This window comes from Nycticebus coucang, chromosome 10, assembly GCF_027406575.1.
Source record: "Nycticebus coucang isolate mNycCou1 chromosome 10, mNycCou1.pri, whole genome shotgun sequence".
In the NCBI taxonomy this organism is placed as follows: Eukaryota; Metazoa; Chordata; class Mammalia; order Primates; family Lorisidae; genus Nycticebus; species Nycticebus coucang.
The window spans coordinates 43,994,090-44,011,244 of NC_069789.1; the positions used below are offsets into that span (position 1 = coordinate 43,994,090).

The window sequence follows — 17,155 nt, forward strand, 5'->3', positions numbered from 1 at the left end:
GGTCCTGGAGTTGAGCCACATGTTTACCTGTGGTGCTCAAACCGTAGGGTTATTAATGCCATCATCTGTGCGCTGTTGCGGTATTTGCATTTCTTAGAATTCCAGAGTCTATGCTGGCACCCTCGTTAGCCAAGGGATACAAGAAGAAATAAATGTCTGAAAACGTCAGTTTCTTCTCAGAGGCATCTCACTGCTTCCTTATGCCTTTTTGCCCCCCGTCTGTTCTATTTAAATGGCACTTCTATAATTACAGAAGAATTTTTTTATTACAATAAAGCATAACTTAAAGCCCTTTGCTGTAAATGTATGCCCAGTCGATCGTGATGGTAGATGCATTCATGGGTGATGCTGTGTTTATATTCCCTTTGAGAACCTTTTGCGAGATGGTAAAGTTGTGAAATTCTAAAAAAAAAAAAAAAAATCTTCATCAAGAAAATATTTGAACTTTTCTTTATCAGATTTTTGTTTTTATGTAGAAATAAAGGAGTATTGTTCTCTCTGGTGAAATTACATGTGGTTGTGTATAAATACACAGGTAACTCCTAACTTTGTGGCAAAACTATAAAAAGGACTGTTCATTACTTCCAAGACCTAGGTTTTTGTGTGCATTTAAGATTTAAGTGTGTCCATGACACACATAATACGTGGTATTTATATTTACAAACTAACTATAAATACATTTGTCCTTGGAAATCTCTGCTCAACACTAATTAAACCTCTTTTTCACATAAGATTAAATATATGCCTAGTTGGACTATATTTGAAAATGTAAGTTACTGCTCTGTTTCTTAAGAAAGGTGTTTACACTATTACAAAGATACCTTTAAAATAGTTGTAGAATTCTAACAAAGAAGCTACACTCAACCAAAACAAGTTGAGTTTTCTTACAAGGAAATACACTACACTTTTGGTTTGTGCAATTTTGAGAATTTCGGATTTGGGCATCCTCCATTTCAGAGTGATGTCCGCAGATAGTTATGTTGCTGTCATCCATGGTCTTCTTTCAAACCAATCTGTGACTTATGTTTTTCTGTTTAAATCTTCTGTTAGGTGCCCACTCCTGGTCCAGTCGGTAACAAGAGGATGGTTCACTTTTCTCCAGATTCTCATCACCATGAGTGAGTAATCCTTGTGTTTGTATAACCTTGTCCAGGTGTTCTACTTACTTGTTTTGGAAAATTGTTAGCTATTTCTAGTATATGCGCCTTGATTTGTACCTGTCGTTCAAAAGAGAAAATATCAATTGTAATACTGCAAGAACAATTTAAATGAAAACATAACATAAATTTAAGTAAAAGTTTTTATTCCTTTATTGATGACAGAATTTGGAATTCCTATATTATTGAAATTTATGTGTTATCTTAAACATGTAAGTTTTCTTTACATGGAGTAGAGTCACATTCTCCTATTCCCTCTGTGCCCCAGCCCTTCTAAACTGCTGCTCTCACGCCTTCTCTATTCTGTATTCCTGCTCAGCGTTTGGTAATAATATTAAAGCACTGTGAAGGGACCAGAATATATTTCCATTTAGCAACAAAAAGAAGAGACCGATTTACTCGACAATTAAAAAAAAAAAAATCGTGTAGTTGAAACTTTAAGTTTGGTAAATTATTAGTTGAATGTCTAATTAGTGTTTCTCAACCTTTTTAATCTCCTGGCACACTTACAGATAAACTTTCATAGCACAGTTAAATTGTGTTGGTCAAAACAAAGAATAAAGGAAAAGAATATTTTCTATTTTTTCAACTATACTCCTTAACAAATACAAACAGAAATTATTGTTCAGAGATAGCAGAATGATACCATAATCTTCCTTTCTGTCTTTCCTGATTTCATTTTTTTTTTTTTATTGTTAGGGATTCATTGAGGGTACAATAAGCCAGGTTACACTGATTGCAATTGTTAGGTATAGTCCCTCCTGCAATTATGTCTTGCCCCCATAAAGTGTGACACACACCAAGGCCCCACTGATTTCATTTTTTATTATCCCATAAGACTCTCTTTTTTCTTCCTTCAAACAGAAAAAACAAAAACAAGAAAGAGTGAAGCATTTATTATCTCAGAATGACACCCCAAAATTTTGTATATGTTCTTCTTAATTTTCTGTTCTGATAAATAAAAAAAGAAAAAACTCAGGCAAGTACATTTAGAACATTTTTAAACCCAAAATTACATTTGGCAAAGATTGTAAATGCTCTCGGGGCAGACAGGTACTGTATCTCTTTATCACCGTGTTGTCCCAGGGCTAGCACCGTGCCTGGCATCTTGCACACAGTCAGAGCAGTTGTTGCCTGGATGAAGATGTGAACGTGTGAATTTTAGATAAGACAAATTGAATGATGTCAACTGGAGTATTGCTTCCAGATCAGTAGTCATACCCCTTCCTGTAGTCTCACCTCCCTTGGACCCCAGTCTCTACACTGGTTTTGCAATCAATTAAATGAGTCACTGCGGGTGCAACTCAGGGGTCCGTGTTGGTGGAGCTTCCCAGGTGATCCCAATGTATGGGTTGCCATGCTCTCAGCCCTCAGGACAAAAATGTCGGGATACTTTGACTCCCTGGCATTCTCCAGGCGGCTAATCCAGTCTCTTCAGTGTCTCCTTTCCACTTCCTGCTCCATTACCTTAATTAACGCTGTGAATTTTCTATTGTAGGATTCTTGTGGATCTTCCTGTCTCTGGTTTCCATTTCACTACATACTACTTACTTCTGTGACTCGAGTTCACTTCTAATCATTTCATTCCGTCACGTAAAATCTTCAGTATTGCCTGTTGCCAGTGGAGAAACGTTTTAGCATATCACTAAACACCTCCACAGTCTGGCCCCAGTTGCCTTTTCACCTTCTTTTTCTTTATCTTTCCCTCATTAAATCTTTGGTGTCTGAATACAACCTCTCCTTCAGTGCCCTTTGTATCTTGGGATTTTTCTCCTGCATTGCCTCCCACCTGTATGTATCAAAATCCTGTTTGTTATTCAAAACTGATTTTTAAAAATCCATTTAACAGAAAGTGATAGGTGTGGTTAACAGAGTATACAGCTATCAGTAGGTCAAACCAAAAGAGTTTTTTTCTTACATGAGAAGCCAGGAAGAAGGGCTTGAAAAATGTTATCAAGGGCCCCATTATTTCTGTTTTTCCACTTTCTCTTCCATTAATTTACTAAAGCTGCCATGTCAAAGTACCAGCAAACTGGGTGGTTGAAACAACAGAAATTTATTCTCTCCCCGTTTTGGAGACTAGAATCCCAAGACCAATGTCATCAGAGTTAGCTCCTTTGGGGGGCAGTGAAGGAGCCCGTTCAGCCTCTTTTCTAGCTTCTGAGTGTTTGCCGGCAGGCTCGGTTGTTCTGGGCTCCTGCTGCCGCACTCCCATGTCTGCCTTTGATCTTCACATGTTGCTCTCTTGGGGTGTGTGTATTTCTATGTCAGAATTTTCCCTTTTTATGAGGGCACAGAGATAAATATCTAAGACCTTGTAATAAGGTCCTATTGGATTAAGGTCCATCCTAATAACCTCATTTTAATTTGATTGCTTCTATATAGAGACCTTACCTCCAAATAGGGTCACTTTCCGAGGTATGGGGGTTAGAGCACCAACATATTTGGGTGACAATATTTAACCTATAACATCATCCTTACCTTATTTTCTTTTGTTCTCATGTTTATTGCCTCATGGTATAAAATATCTACCGTTGGTCCACACCTTTCATACCCGTTTTAAAGAGGGGCAGAACAGCTTACTGCTGTTCTGTTTTACATTTTATTAAGAGAAAATCCTTTTCAAAGTCACTCACCCTCCTTCCATTCATTCTCCTTGGCTATAACCAGGTTGCTTATCATATTAACAAAGTTAGGAATGCACATAGCTAGCAAAGCCATAATTGAATTCTAGAGTCTAGTTACACCTATCAAAATAAGGATAAGAAAAAGATACTGTCCTCTTGAGTAGCTACTAACAAAATTGGTCATCTGCAGCTCATTGACTTCTCAGCTTCCATACCCACTGTTCTTCTCATAGATATTACATGGAATACCCTTCCTGTCTTTCCCAAAGGAGACCACTTCCCAGTCTCATCTAGTTACTTTATCTGTCTCAAAATCTCATTCAAGATCTCTGTGTAATTTGAAGTTTTAATTAGATCTGGCTGTGACTACTTATAGTATAAATTAACAGTACCTGTAGCCAGGCACGGTGGCCCACACCTATAATCCTACACTTTGAGAGGCTGAGGTGGGAGGTTCACTTGAGGTCAGGAGTTAGAGACCAGCCTGAGCAGCAGAGAGACCCTGCCTCTACAAAACAATAGAAAAATTAGCTGGAGGTTGTGGCACATGCTTGTAGTCCCAGGTGCTTAGAAGACTGAGACCAGGAGGATCTCTTGAACCTGGGAGTTTGAGGTTGCAGTGAACTATGGTCATGCCACTACACTCTAGCTGGGTGACAGTGCAAGAATGTACAGTACAGAATTGTGGAGAGCGCAGACCATTTCAGCAAAAGCTCCCATTCAGGAAATGGGATACTTAATACCCAGCATGCCATGACACATATATCCAATTTGGCAAACGATTCTCTCTCTGTTTTCTTGGAGGCCCTTCCTTGTTATTTATCCCTTCAGATCACGGCTGTGATCATTTTAGTAGGTGCTTTTCCTGGGCGTTGCAGTTTTAGCAGCCCATTTCTCATTGATGAAAGTCATGGGTCATTTACCTTAGGATTATAGGTGATCAGAGTTATTTTCTTATTTAGGCACTATGGTTTTTTCCAAAATTCAGTTTAGTTGGTTTTCATTGTGTTTGTTTTTGCATTTAGTCAGTGCCAGAAAATGCTGCTGGACTTGTTATTCCTATATCCTACTTAGTCTTTAAAGACTTCTGCCCTGAAGCAGTTTGAAACTAAGGCCTCCAGAGGGCAGATACCAGTGTTTTAAAAATCTTGGCCACACAGGATGGCTCCCGCCTGTAATCCCAGCACGCTGGGAGGCTGAGGCGGGTGGATTGCTTGATCTCGGGAGTTCAAACCAAGCTGAGGAAGAGTGAAACCCCATCTCTAAAAATAGCCAGGCATTGTGGAGGGCACCTGTAGTCCCAGCTACTTGGGAGGCTGAGACAAGAGAATCACTTGAGCCCAAGAGTTGGAGGTTGCTGTGAGCTATGACACCACAGCACTCTACCAAGGGTGACAAAGTGAGATTCTATCTTAAAAAAAAAAAAAAAAAAGAAAAGAAAGCTTTTCTTCTTTTTTTTTTTTTTATTAAATCATAGCTGTGTGTATTAATGCAATCATGGGGCACCATACACTGGTTTTATAGATCGTTTGACACATTTTCATCACACTGGTTGACATAGCCTTCCTGGCATTTTCTTAGTTATTGTGTTAAGACATTTATATTTTACATTTACTAAGTTTCACATGTACCCTTGTAAGATGCACTGCAGGTGTAATCCCACCAATCACCCTCCCTCCGCCCATCCTCTCCCTTCCCTCCCCTCCCACTCCCCCTTCCCCATGTTCTTAGGTTATAACTGGGTTATAGCTTTCATGTGAAAGCCATAAATTAGTTTCATAGTAGGGCTGAGTACATTGGATACTTTTTCTTTCATTCTTGAGATACTTTACTAAGAAGAATTATGTTCCAGCTCCATCTATGTAAAGATGAAAGAGGTAAAGTCTCCATCTTTCTTTAAGGCTGCATAATATTCCATGGTGTACATATACCACAATTTATTAATCTATTCGTGGATCGATGGGCACTTGGGCTTTTTCCATGACTTAGCAATTATGAATTGGGCTGCAATAAACATTCTGGTACAAATATCTTTGTTATGATGTGATTTTTGGTCTTCTGGGTATATACCTAGTAGCGGAATTATAGGATTGAATGGCAGATCTATTTTTAGATCTCTAAGTGTTCTCCAAACATCTTTCCAAAAGGAATGTATTAATTTGCATTCCCACCAGCAGTGTAGAAGTGTTCCCTTTTCTCCACATCCACGTTAGCATCTCTGGTCTTGGGATTTTGTGATACGGGCTAATCTTACTGGAGTCAGATGATATCTCAAAGTAGTTTTGATTTGCATTTCTCTGATGATTAAAGATTATTAGCATTTTTTCATATGTCTGTAGGCCATGCGCCTGTCTTCTTCAGAGAAGTTTCTCTTCACCTCCTTTGCCCAGCCTGCGATGGGATCACTTCTTCTTTTCTTGCTAATGCGTTTGAGTTCTCTGTGGATTCTGGTTATTACACCTTTGTCGGAGAAATAACCTGCAAATATCTTCTTTCATTCTGAGAGCTATTTGCTTGCTTTACTTACTGTGTTCTTGGCTGTGCAGTTAAGACATGAAACTATAAAAATACTAGAAGAGAGTGCAGGGAAGACCCTTGAAGAAATTGGTCTGGGCGAGGATTTTATGAGGAGGACCCCCCCAGGCAATTGAAGCAACTTCAAAATACACTACTGGGACCTGATCAAACTAGAAAGAAAGCTTTTCAACAGGCTCATTCTCTTTGTCAGAGAAATGGTACATGGTGTGTGGTACACCTTTTAGGGGCAGGACACAAGTATAAGAGAGTCTTTATCTAACAAATGCAATCAGTGTAACCTGGTTCTTTGTACCCTCAATGAATCCCCAGCAATTAAAAAATATATATATATATGTATATATGTGTGTATGTGTATATATATATATATATATATATATATATCCTACAGAGAGGTATTCAAAGCAAAGTGTAGACTAGAGCTGTAATCAGATCATGTGGCTTGTTAAATCTCACTTCCACACCACTGCCTGTTTCCATTTACGGGTTCCAAATGTGATTTTCCAAACAGAAATTTCACAATTGTAAGACTTTCATTCAAGGTAGTTGTATTCCATAGGCTGTTTTAGCTTGTCAGGAGAAACCACAGGACACTGATCATGAGAATTTTCTTTTACACAGATGAATAAGTACTCAGGCAACTTTGTACAGACAGACACACACACGTGCACAGGTGCACATAGAGAATCCAGAGTCTCAGATGTATTGTCTTGAGTTGGCGCTCTGGTGGGGACTGGCCTGTTTCTCTGCTTTAAACTGACCCCATTTTGCCTCCGTTTGTCTCTTTTATGTTCTTAGGAGGAAAACCCAATATTTGAAATTATCCTATCATTCCATTTAACAGAAGGTGGTATATGGTTAGTGTGCACTGTGGGGCCGGAGAGTTTGTGTTACATATTTAAGTGATTTTCTAGCTGGAATAAATGGTTCCATTCTGCCTGTTCCCTTTCTTCCATTCATACGGCTCCTCTGTCAGATACATGTAACTAACTCTTATCAAATTCAGCATCTCATAGTAGAAAAAGCAAGGTGTTCATTCCCTACTAAGGTTTATGTGATTAATTTCTAAGAAAATCACAGTCACCAGTAGTTTTAAGGGGGTCAATTTTCAAATTCCTTGCTTTCATCTAGAAACTTCTCAGAAAATTATCAGCCAAGGTTAAAGTTCTGGTTCTTAGTTTTCACAATTGCGTTTCTCCTACTTCAGGAAAAAAGACGCTCCCATCAATCCTAATCTCATTTTGGTGTATAATGTAAAATCCTTTTTGATTCCAAATAGGGAGACATTTCAAATATTGCACTGGTATTGATGTTGAGGGATAGTCTAATGACTAAGTCACAAAGCATTTTGCAAATTAGGAAGCTAGTCTGTCATTCTTTTCTTTCAGTAGTGAGTAGATTATTAAAAATATTCCCTCATCTGGAAAGCATCCTGTGACTTTTGGCATAAATCTCTGAAGGAGTTCAAATAATCAAATGACTGCTTGAACCAAATTCCTTTTATTCCAATTTATCAATTTGTGTGAACAAGGTTTCCGAACACTCAAATCTATAAAAATAAAATATAGTAATATAATTGATGCCAAAAGTAATATTCATCAAAGTCTACATGAACTAATTTGAGTGGGAAGTTCATTAATGTCTTTCTAATAAAATTTTATTTTTTATGTTTTACATTATCAAAATATATTTGTGTTGGTTTAATTAATTAAATACTATTCATTTCTGTTGCAGACCCTAAAAGACTGATTGTTATCAACTACCAATAATTGTTATCAGCATTTACTGACACACCTTTCAAAATAATTTTTTAACTAGTCTTAGAGTCACAGACATTTCAGAAAAATACACACATACATATTTTTTGCTACAGAAGAATATGGTAGGGTAACTAATAAAAGGCTTCCATAAGTAAAAAATTTACTAGGATAAATTTACATGAAGAAGTGAATTGGTAATATGAGTTTAAGAAGAAAAATAAATCATAGAATTTTCAAGTTTGAAAGATAATGTGTATCTGGTTTTGGTTTTGTTTGAAGTAAATAATGGAAAATATCAAATCACAGTGATATTTAGATTCCAGTGTATATAAAACAGAACCTCCATAGTTGACTACCTTCCCACCTTCCTATATTAACCACTCCTTACCTTGATGTGATTTTCATAGACTGGACATGCACCACATGTACTCAGTCAATGGAAGGCTGACCTTTATATATTCGCCACCTCTGTAAGTTGCATCTTGACCACTTTATAACATAAAATATAAGTTTGTCCTCCATAACTTGACTGGTTGAGTCCACCCTTTAGTTGTATCATTTTTTCTTTAGTATAAATTTTTTTTATTGTTTATTATTACCACATGTTGCCTTACACCTAACATTCTATTGTTTATCACATATTGCGGAAGATTTTTTCAATGAAGGACTATCTGAATTATAGGTACATTCTACAATTACTGAAAAAATTGATAGCTGCTTGATGGCCCAAAGGGAAGCACTCAGAGAACTGAGATTCAAGGAACAACTCATCTTCTATATTTTCTGGAAAGCAGCAGCCAAAGAAAGACAGAACATTTTGGTGTTAGCAACATCCAGAAATACACACGTGAGTGCTTAGAGAGAGATATAGGAAAGAAAGCTTTTTCTACTACAGAGGAAAAGTAGGAAAACCTCCCTCAGTGAAGTCAGGGAAGCCACATTAAGCGAGTTCAAACAAATGAGGGCAGTTAATGCCCAGAACTCTGGACCAATAACCCCAGAAGTTGCTAAAAAATTCTCACAGGAACTTGGGGTGGCAGATTTCCAAGCAGCACGTGGTTGGCTCAAAAAATTTAAACTTATGACAGGAGATGTCCCAGAACTTCTTGTGCAGTGAATCCAATGAAGTTTAGTGGAAGTTGTGAAAGAGTTCATCAAAAGTTCCCAGATTTCACCAAAAGCTTCAAAGATGACGGTGTCTTTAATACTGAAGAGGGTGGAGTCTTTTTCAAGGTGATGCCCAATGGGAACCTCAGCATGAAATGTCACAGTGAAAACTTTCCAAAGAATGTTTCTCAGTTCTGCTTTAAAGTAGCTGAACAGGAAAGAAACTAACGCCTTTGGTGACTGGTAAATCGGCCACGCCACACACGTCCAAGAACCTGAAGCCTGAAGACCTCCCCATCACTTGGAGAGCAAACAGTACACATGGATGACTGGCGCCCTGTTTGAGGAGTGGGTAAGGGGTATCGACTGAGAAGTGAAGAAGAAGAAACAGTCTGTTCTACTGATGGTAGGCAACTGTCCTGGCCTCCCATAGTGAATCATCTCACAAATGTGACACTGAAATTTCTGCCTCTAAACAGCACCTTAAAAAGCCAGCCTCTTATCATCAGACATTTAAAACGCACCCCGGCTCCTGCAGTGGGTCATTACTCAAATACGAACCTGCAGGCAGCTTCATCCACTGCATCAGTTAACTCTCTGCATGCTGCCCCCTGCATGAGTTCTGCTTGGAACAAAGTTCAGCCAGAAACAGTATAAAAGTGTTTAAAGAAAGCTGGATTTGTTACAATCTAAGAGCACAATATTATAGGTGGCAACCTATAATGAACCCGACCCAGAGCCGTCTTCCAAGCAATAGTGACTGATGTACAGATCAGCATAAAATTACACAAAAGAGCTGATGAAGTGGAAGAAGCAAGTGAGGATGACACAGAAATTATAGAGACTCCAAAAGAGGAGGACGTCAAGCATCTGATAATCCTTTGAAATTATTTGCTGTGGAAAAATGCCCAGGTGTGCTGAGTGGTGTAGCCAGTGTTGAGCTTTCTCCACTTATGTTAGTAATAAGGGAAAAAAAAAAAAAATTACTCTTTTTTTTCCAGCAAGAATGATTAAACTATGAGAAAACAATAACTGTATTAATTTTATATGGTACTATATGCATGATTTTACTGTGTTTTGATTATGTATGATTTTGCATGCTATTCTCTAATAAAAGCTGTACAAGAAAGTAAAGGACACATATGTACCAGTACAGTAGGCCTAGTTCCTTATGTTGGCCACCTCTGTATGCTGACCAGTTTGTTACAGTCCTTTGAGCGGTCAGAGGTTCTACAGTATTTGAATGGGTGGTTAATAGTTGTATTTTTAAATACTAAAATATAATTGATGCAAAATTAATTTTTTGTAGCTATTCAAGTTTATGTTGAAAAATAGGTGTCTTCATGAAAAATATTTGAGGGATGTCCAACCCATGGCCTACATGCAGATTATGAGGGACTTTTTTGCTTATCTGTGTTGGCAGATATGATGAAAGTTATACATGGACTTTTTTTTTGCTCATCAGCTTTCATTAGTGTATTTATTGCATGGCTCTCAAGTCAAAGTTATCTAGTTCTTCTATTGGGTAGTGATGGAAAGTGTTCATGAAGGGACCAGCTGAATACTCATTGTATACAATGGACACTTGGCAGAAGAAGCAAGTACTTGAACTAGAGTGGATCTTAGACACTATTGTGTCCAATCTCCTGATTTCTACAGATGAGAACTTGAGGCTCATAAAGGCTAAATAACTTGCTTCAATTCACACACTTAACTGTCCGAAGATATAGAACAGACCACCAGAAATAAGCACAAAACTTGGCCACCCCTGGATGATAGGATTGTAGGTTGGTTTTATATTTTATTGTGGAGGTATGAGATAGGAGTCATTTTGATATTTTTCACATTTTATTTCAGTGGACTTATTATTTTATATTTAGAGGGTGTGGAAAGCTTCAATGAAAATTATTAAAATAATGATACATTTTTGTAGTTATATTGCTTAGCATTTTGAATATGTTAGCTTCGTACTATACCCATATCAGCACTGCAAAGTAAGCAGGGTATGGATTATGAGCCCTGTTTTGAATGTGAAAAACCTAAAATTCAAAGTGGCTCTGCCACTCATTCTGGATCACATAAGTACTAAGTCACTAATCAAGAACCGAGGTGTCTCTGTGTTCCCTCTATTACCCTTCACAGTTACGTTAAGGATAGTAAACTCCAAGACATCAGTCAGGCCTTCTCACCATATCCCTTTATTCTGATGCTCTGAGTCCCTTACATCAGTTCTTCTATGTTTGAAGAGAATAATGAAATCTTCAATTTCTTCCTATCATTTTACACTATCACAATGTGATCATTTTGACAGTGAAAAAGGAACAGAAAATCTTCAGCCTAGTGTGTTAATGCAGCTAACAAGTGGTCCAGTTTTCAATGTCATGTTAACTAGTTGTTATCAACACACCTTTTCCTGATGCTTCCACAAGAGTATAAGGAAAACATAGATTAACCATGGCTTTGTGTAAACTTTACTGCTTACCTCTGAGCTTGTAATAAAGAACTCATAAGAATTGCAAGAAGTAGTCATTAAATTACTAAATATTTAGAGACTCCTAATTGGACAGTAAGTGGCAACTACTATTTCATTCAGTTAATGATTCCTCTAAGTCAATATTTGTTTTGCTATGGAAAATCCCCTCCAAAAATGGTTTGTCATAGGAATACTGAAAATCATTCCACTTTTTAGAATTTTAAGCTTCAAAATAGAGCAAAGTATTTTGTAGGCTATAATGAAAGAATATTAAAGAATTTTTAGTCTTGAATCCATGTGATGAGATGGTCGAACTGTTAACAAAGTTCAGCGTAGGGCAGCCTAGAAATGACTGATTAAAGGAAATAGAGCTGCTGAGCTGGGGAAGGAAAAGAGATGTTTTCAGAGTTAGTAGAACAGCACCCAGTATGGTGCTCAGTGTGGAAAAGCTCACCTCACCAGAAGTTCTCAGCTCAGTGGATGAGATGAGTGGAATGAGATCAATAAAAATGTAGACTGTTTCTATAAAAATAAAATTTTAAAATTTAAATTATAAAAAGCTAATTTACTTATATTAATTCAGTGTATAGCAAACCCTACTCCACACATGTTGGAATATGAAGTTTCATTTTTAAAGGTAAACTAACATGTTCTGGACAAATATTGAAAAGCCTTACAGAGTATCAAAATTATGAAAATGTGATCATTGTAATAAAATAACACAACATTGTACTACATTTTAAATATCATCTACTAATTATTTCCTTGGAAAACATATGCTGTATTTAAAGTCCAGTTGTCAGTATATGATAGGTTTTCTTTCAATATGAAATATTTAACACAGACAAGTGAAATATTAAAATAACTAACTTATCTTAATAACTCAAAGTGACAGCAGGCTCAATCCAGCTAAAACAGAGAAGTTAGTATCAAATTTCTGAGTGAAAATGGCCTGTGAAGTTTTAAAATTCACATTTGATTATTCTGATGACTTTCTAAAAATTCAAATATTAAAATATGAAAAATAAAATTAATTTATGGCTACATTTTGAAAATACATATATAAACATAAAATGAGGTTACTTTTTATTGATTCACATTCTATTTATGTACGCTAAATGACTCCAGAAATTTTTCTTTTCTCTTTTCCTAATCACTTATGAGATATTTACTTCTAGAGATAAATATGATTTATTAATTTTGAAATTGATATTTGTAATTTGCTTTTATTTATTTTTAAGTATTTACCAGAGGAATTGTATATAAATCAAACTTATTTTAAATGCACTCGGTTAACTCATTATAATCCTATGATGAATTCCTTTATAAAGCAACTATTCACCCCTTATTTTATCTTTTGTGTAAATATCGAGTTTGCTTAAAGCAAGGTTTGCCTGGATTAAAGGTTATGTTTACTGGGAATACTTCTACACTTTGAAATTTAGCATCTATTGCTTTATAGTGAAAGTGGCTTTCGCTGTAGATAGAGATAAACAAGAAACAGGGATCAATTCCTCCTCCGATTCACTGTGATTCCCTTAAGTCACTTAGCTTACATATGTCTTAATTTTTAGTTATGAAATAAGCATATTATCGGTCCTTGTTTATATAAAATACAGAAGGATTATTAAATTTGCTATAAAACATTGCAAAATGCTGACCATTCATCACCATGCTGGTGATGGTACTTTATATTATACAGTGTATTTTATTTTTCAGGCAATTTTCATATGCACCACTGTTTTTAATGTTTTTACTACCTCCCTGAACTAAACAGTTGCTCAAGCAGAATATGCACATGGTGTGAAGCAAGAAAGTGTAGTATGTGATGAGATTGGAGAAGGAGAGGCAAGGACCACATGATACCAAACCTGGTAGTGCATGTTGAAGAGTCTTTCTCCTAAGAAAAACAGAAAGCCACTTAAGGTTTTGATTTGCTTTATTTATTTGGTCATTTGAGGTGAATGAACTCTGTAACTTTCTATGGTGACAATGTCCCTTAATCTTTTGGCATCCTCAGTTATGTTTGCTACCAGGACCTAGGTCTTACCTAGCCACCTGGCTGCTTAGAGCCCTATCCTCTTCCCCTGATTTTTATTTCCATATTTTGATCTACGAAATGCTGTTTTAGGACGTTGGGTTAAGAGTTTGGTGTATGTTTCCACTTCTCTGTCCTATTTTCCTCTATTACATGCTTCTTCATACTTGAAAGTTTCTTCCATAAAACAGTTAGGGTTCACAGGAAAGATGTTTATGTAGAAGACTGTTTTCAAACTTAGTTTCCAAACTTACTTTTATACCTTCAGTGATAATCCACTTAGACCAGTGTTATCCAATAGAACTCTTCCCAATAGTAGAAATGTTCTATATCTTCACTGCCCATTGTGATAGCCAGTAAACCACATGTGCCTTTAGCCCCTGAAATGTGCTATGACAACGGAGAAACTTAATTTTTTATATTAATTGAAACTTAAATTTCAATAGCATATATGGCTAGTGGCTATCATATTGGATAGCACAGCTTTTGATCATTTTATATATATGAAACCCACTATTAAATAAAATAAAATTATGCTTCCAAGCCCCAAAATAGAAACTTATCTCTAGCAATAACAATCTGTACTATAAGCTGCCATAGCTCTTTCTTTCTGAAAAGTACATTTTAGGAGACGTCAGTTAAGTATTTCTAGGTTGGTTTTGTCCTTTTGCCGAGTTCTAATATTAATTGACTTCCCATGAAATCCTATACGTTTCTGCTGCCTGTTGTTCAACACTGTGGGTGGAGAAAAGGGATTAAGGACCAGTGAGAAAGAATTAGTGTAGAACTGTGCATCTGCAGAGATTTTAGTTTTAAAAACCTTCTTCCCCAATGGTTTATTTTCTAGTCATGCTAAAAAAAAAAAAAATTCCTTCTGCTTCATTTACCAACCACAACTGCTCTACTGTACTTAAAAGACTATTGTAATGAGGGCTCCATAGGTGATGGCTATTCCTGTTACCAGGAGAGCTCTGATGAAGATTAAATGAAATAATGTATCAGTCTCCGTTCCTAGACATGCCTAAACTGCGTCTGGTCCTTGGACAACTAAACTTGGAAACCACATTCAAACCCTTTGAATTGTCAAAACAGGTAATTCACCTGTGTCATTCAGCCTACCCCTTCTCTGCAATTGATCAGTTTTAGACTATTCTGTGCTCCCTGCTCCCAGACATTTCTTTCACTGTTAGTATCTCTGTGAATGCCTTCAAGAATCTTGGCTTTGGTGTAAATAAATATAGAGAGAGGGTGCCAAAAAAATATGTACACCTTTTAAGCCAGGAGAAAACTGCATTACATTTGTAATACTCAAGTCATGTTAGACTTCTGTGATTACAGGGGGTTCTCAATGGGACTGGGATTCATCTTTTGTTACTGGCATATATTAAATATTACAATTTTAACATAGAGTTTATCCTTTCTTAAAGTGTGTATTCATTTTTTGGCACCCTGTCTATGTAAGCTAGTGCCCCTACACCTCCATTTTCTTTTAGGGCATTTTTCCTTCCTCTGCCTTTACAGAAATGTGCCTCTTTTAAGGACTGCTTCCTCTTCATTTTCTCCTTCACTCATTTTTCACTGAAAAGTTAAATAACTTTTTGTTTTCCAGGTATTTTGCTAGGTTCTGAGAGCACAAAAAAAAAAAAAAAAAAACAGAGAACCAACTCTTGCCCTCCTGTCCAAAACCATGGTGTTAGGCAGTGAAGGGGGAATGTTGTTACTAAAACAGTCTGTGGAGTCAGAAAGCCTGGATTCAGACTGATTCCAGTACATGATAGCTTTATGACCTTAAGTAGTCATGGGACTATTTCATAGAGTTATTCTAAGAATTGAATAAGATAATCCATGCGTGGTCATGAGTGTGGCACTGAGCACAGATCTAACATTCCTTGAGGGGTGACATTGTTTTTACTGCATTTTCTAGAACTATTGCCAGTACTACTATTGTTATTATCCCTTTCTCAAGAACCTCTGATTTATTACCAGCATAAACTACAGTATATGAATGTAACCGCTTTAATGGAGATATTTGTGAAGACACTGAAAGTTTAGAAGAAGAAGCACCTAAATCTGCCAGGATGAAATAGATAGGGTGCCCAAAGGAAGTATCTCCAGTCTTGTTTCATTCCTTTAAACTCTAGGACACAGGGACAAAAAGGCCACCATTTTCCTACCAAGGCTGATTCTAACACCTGTGTTTATGATTGACAGGAGTTTTCTTTTTCTTTCCAAAAGCTTCTTTTATCATCTACTATATTTTTCAGCCTCTTACTTTACCTTTCTTTAACCTTACTGTCTTTTTCTGCCTCATACTTTGGAAGCCAAATACTAGAAAGAGTGGATTACACTATGGCCTCTTCTGCACCCAACTATGAGATTATAATCCTGATTTTTTTTTCCCACATCACTTCCTAGAAACTTCTCTGGACATCTTCAATTATGTTTTCTCAGTCCCTGTTAATTTCTCCATATTTAACACCAATGACTACTCCTGTCTTTAAACTTCTTCCTTCATGGCTTCTGTGATTCCACTGCCTTTTGGCTTATTTGACACTCTGAACATGTATTTTGATTCTTCCTACGCAAACCCCACTAGAAAGAAGGAAAAAAGTGATATAGACACCCTACCAGATTTTAAGACTTACAGCATAGCTATACTCTGGTATTCAAGACCATGTGTTATTGGCAGAGGGATAGACACATAAATTAATAGAACAAAATAGAGGATGCAGAAATAGGCCTCAAGTATGACCAATGGATCTTTGACAAAGGTATAAAAGCAATTCAGTAGAGGAAGAATAGACTTCAGCAATATTCTAAATTTTTGTTCTGGAAACATCCTTTAAGAGGATGAAAAGAAGCTACAGAAGTGGGAAAAAAATATATCAAACCAAGGATTAGAATACGTAAAGACCTTTCAAAAATTTAACAGTAAAAAAAGTTTATTAGAAAATGGGCAAAAGACATGAACATCCATTTTATTACTAAGGAGGATACACAGATGCCAAATAAGCACGGGAAAAGATGTTTAGCATCATTATCCATTGGATAAATGCAAATAAAGACCAAAATGAGGTAACACTACACATCTATCAGAAAGATGGTGGTAAAAAATTATGACAACATCAAATGCTATCAAAGATGTGGAGAAACTCGCTCATAAATGGCTGTTGGAATTATAAAATGAGTCAGCCATTCTGAAAATGTTTGTCAGTTTCATATGAAACTAAACGTGCAACTACCACCCTACTCCTCAGCAATCTCACTCTTGGTGATTGATCCTGCAAAAATGAAAATTAGTTTCACAATAGCTTTATTAGCCCAGAAGTGGACACAGCCTGTATGCTCTTCAATAAGTTTATGGTTAAACAGACTGTGTACCTCTATACAGTGGAATACTACTCAGAATAAAACAGAAAAAGCTATTGACACATGCAACATTTTGGTTGAATTTCCAG

At 36.6% G+C, this 17,155-nt stretch overlaps 1 protein-coding gene across 1 annotated transcript in view; it reads left to right on the plus strand.

The window, feature by feature from the left end:
- GPATCH2 (G-patch domain containing 2) overlaps positions 1-17,155 on the plus strand; it is a 191,419-nt gene that overhangs the window by 109,911 nt on the left and 64,353 nt on the right. Inside the window, exon 6 of the mRNA XM_053606808.1 lies at positions 1,051-1,118. Coding sequence (XP_053462783.1) covers positions 1,051-1,118 — 68 coding nt within the window. The remainder of the gene's footprint in view (positions 1-1,050; positions 1,119-17,155) is intronic.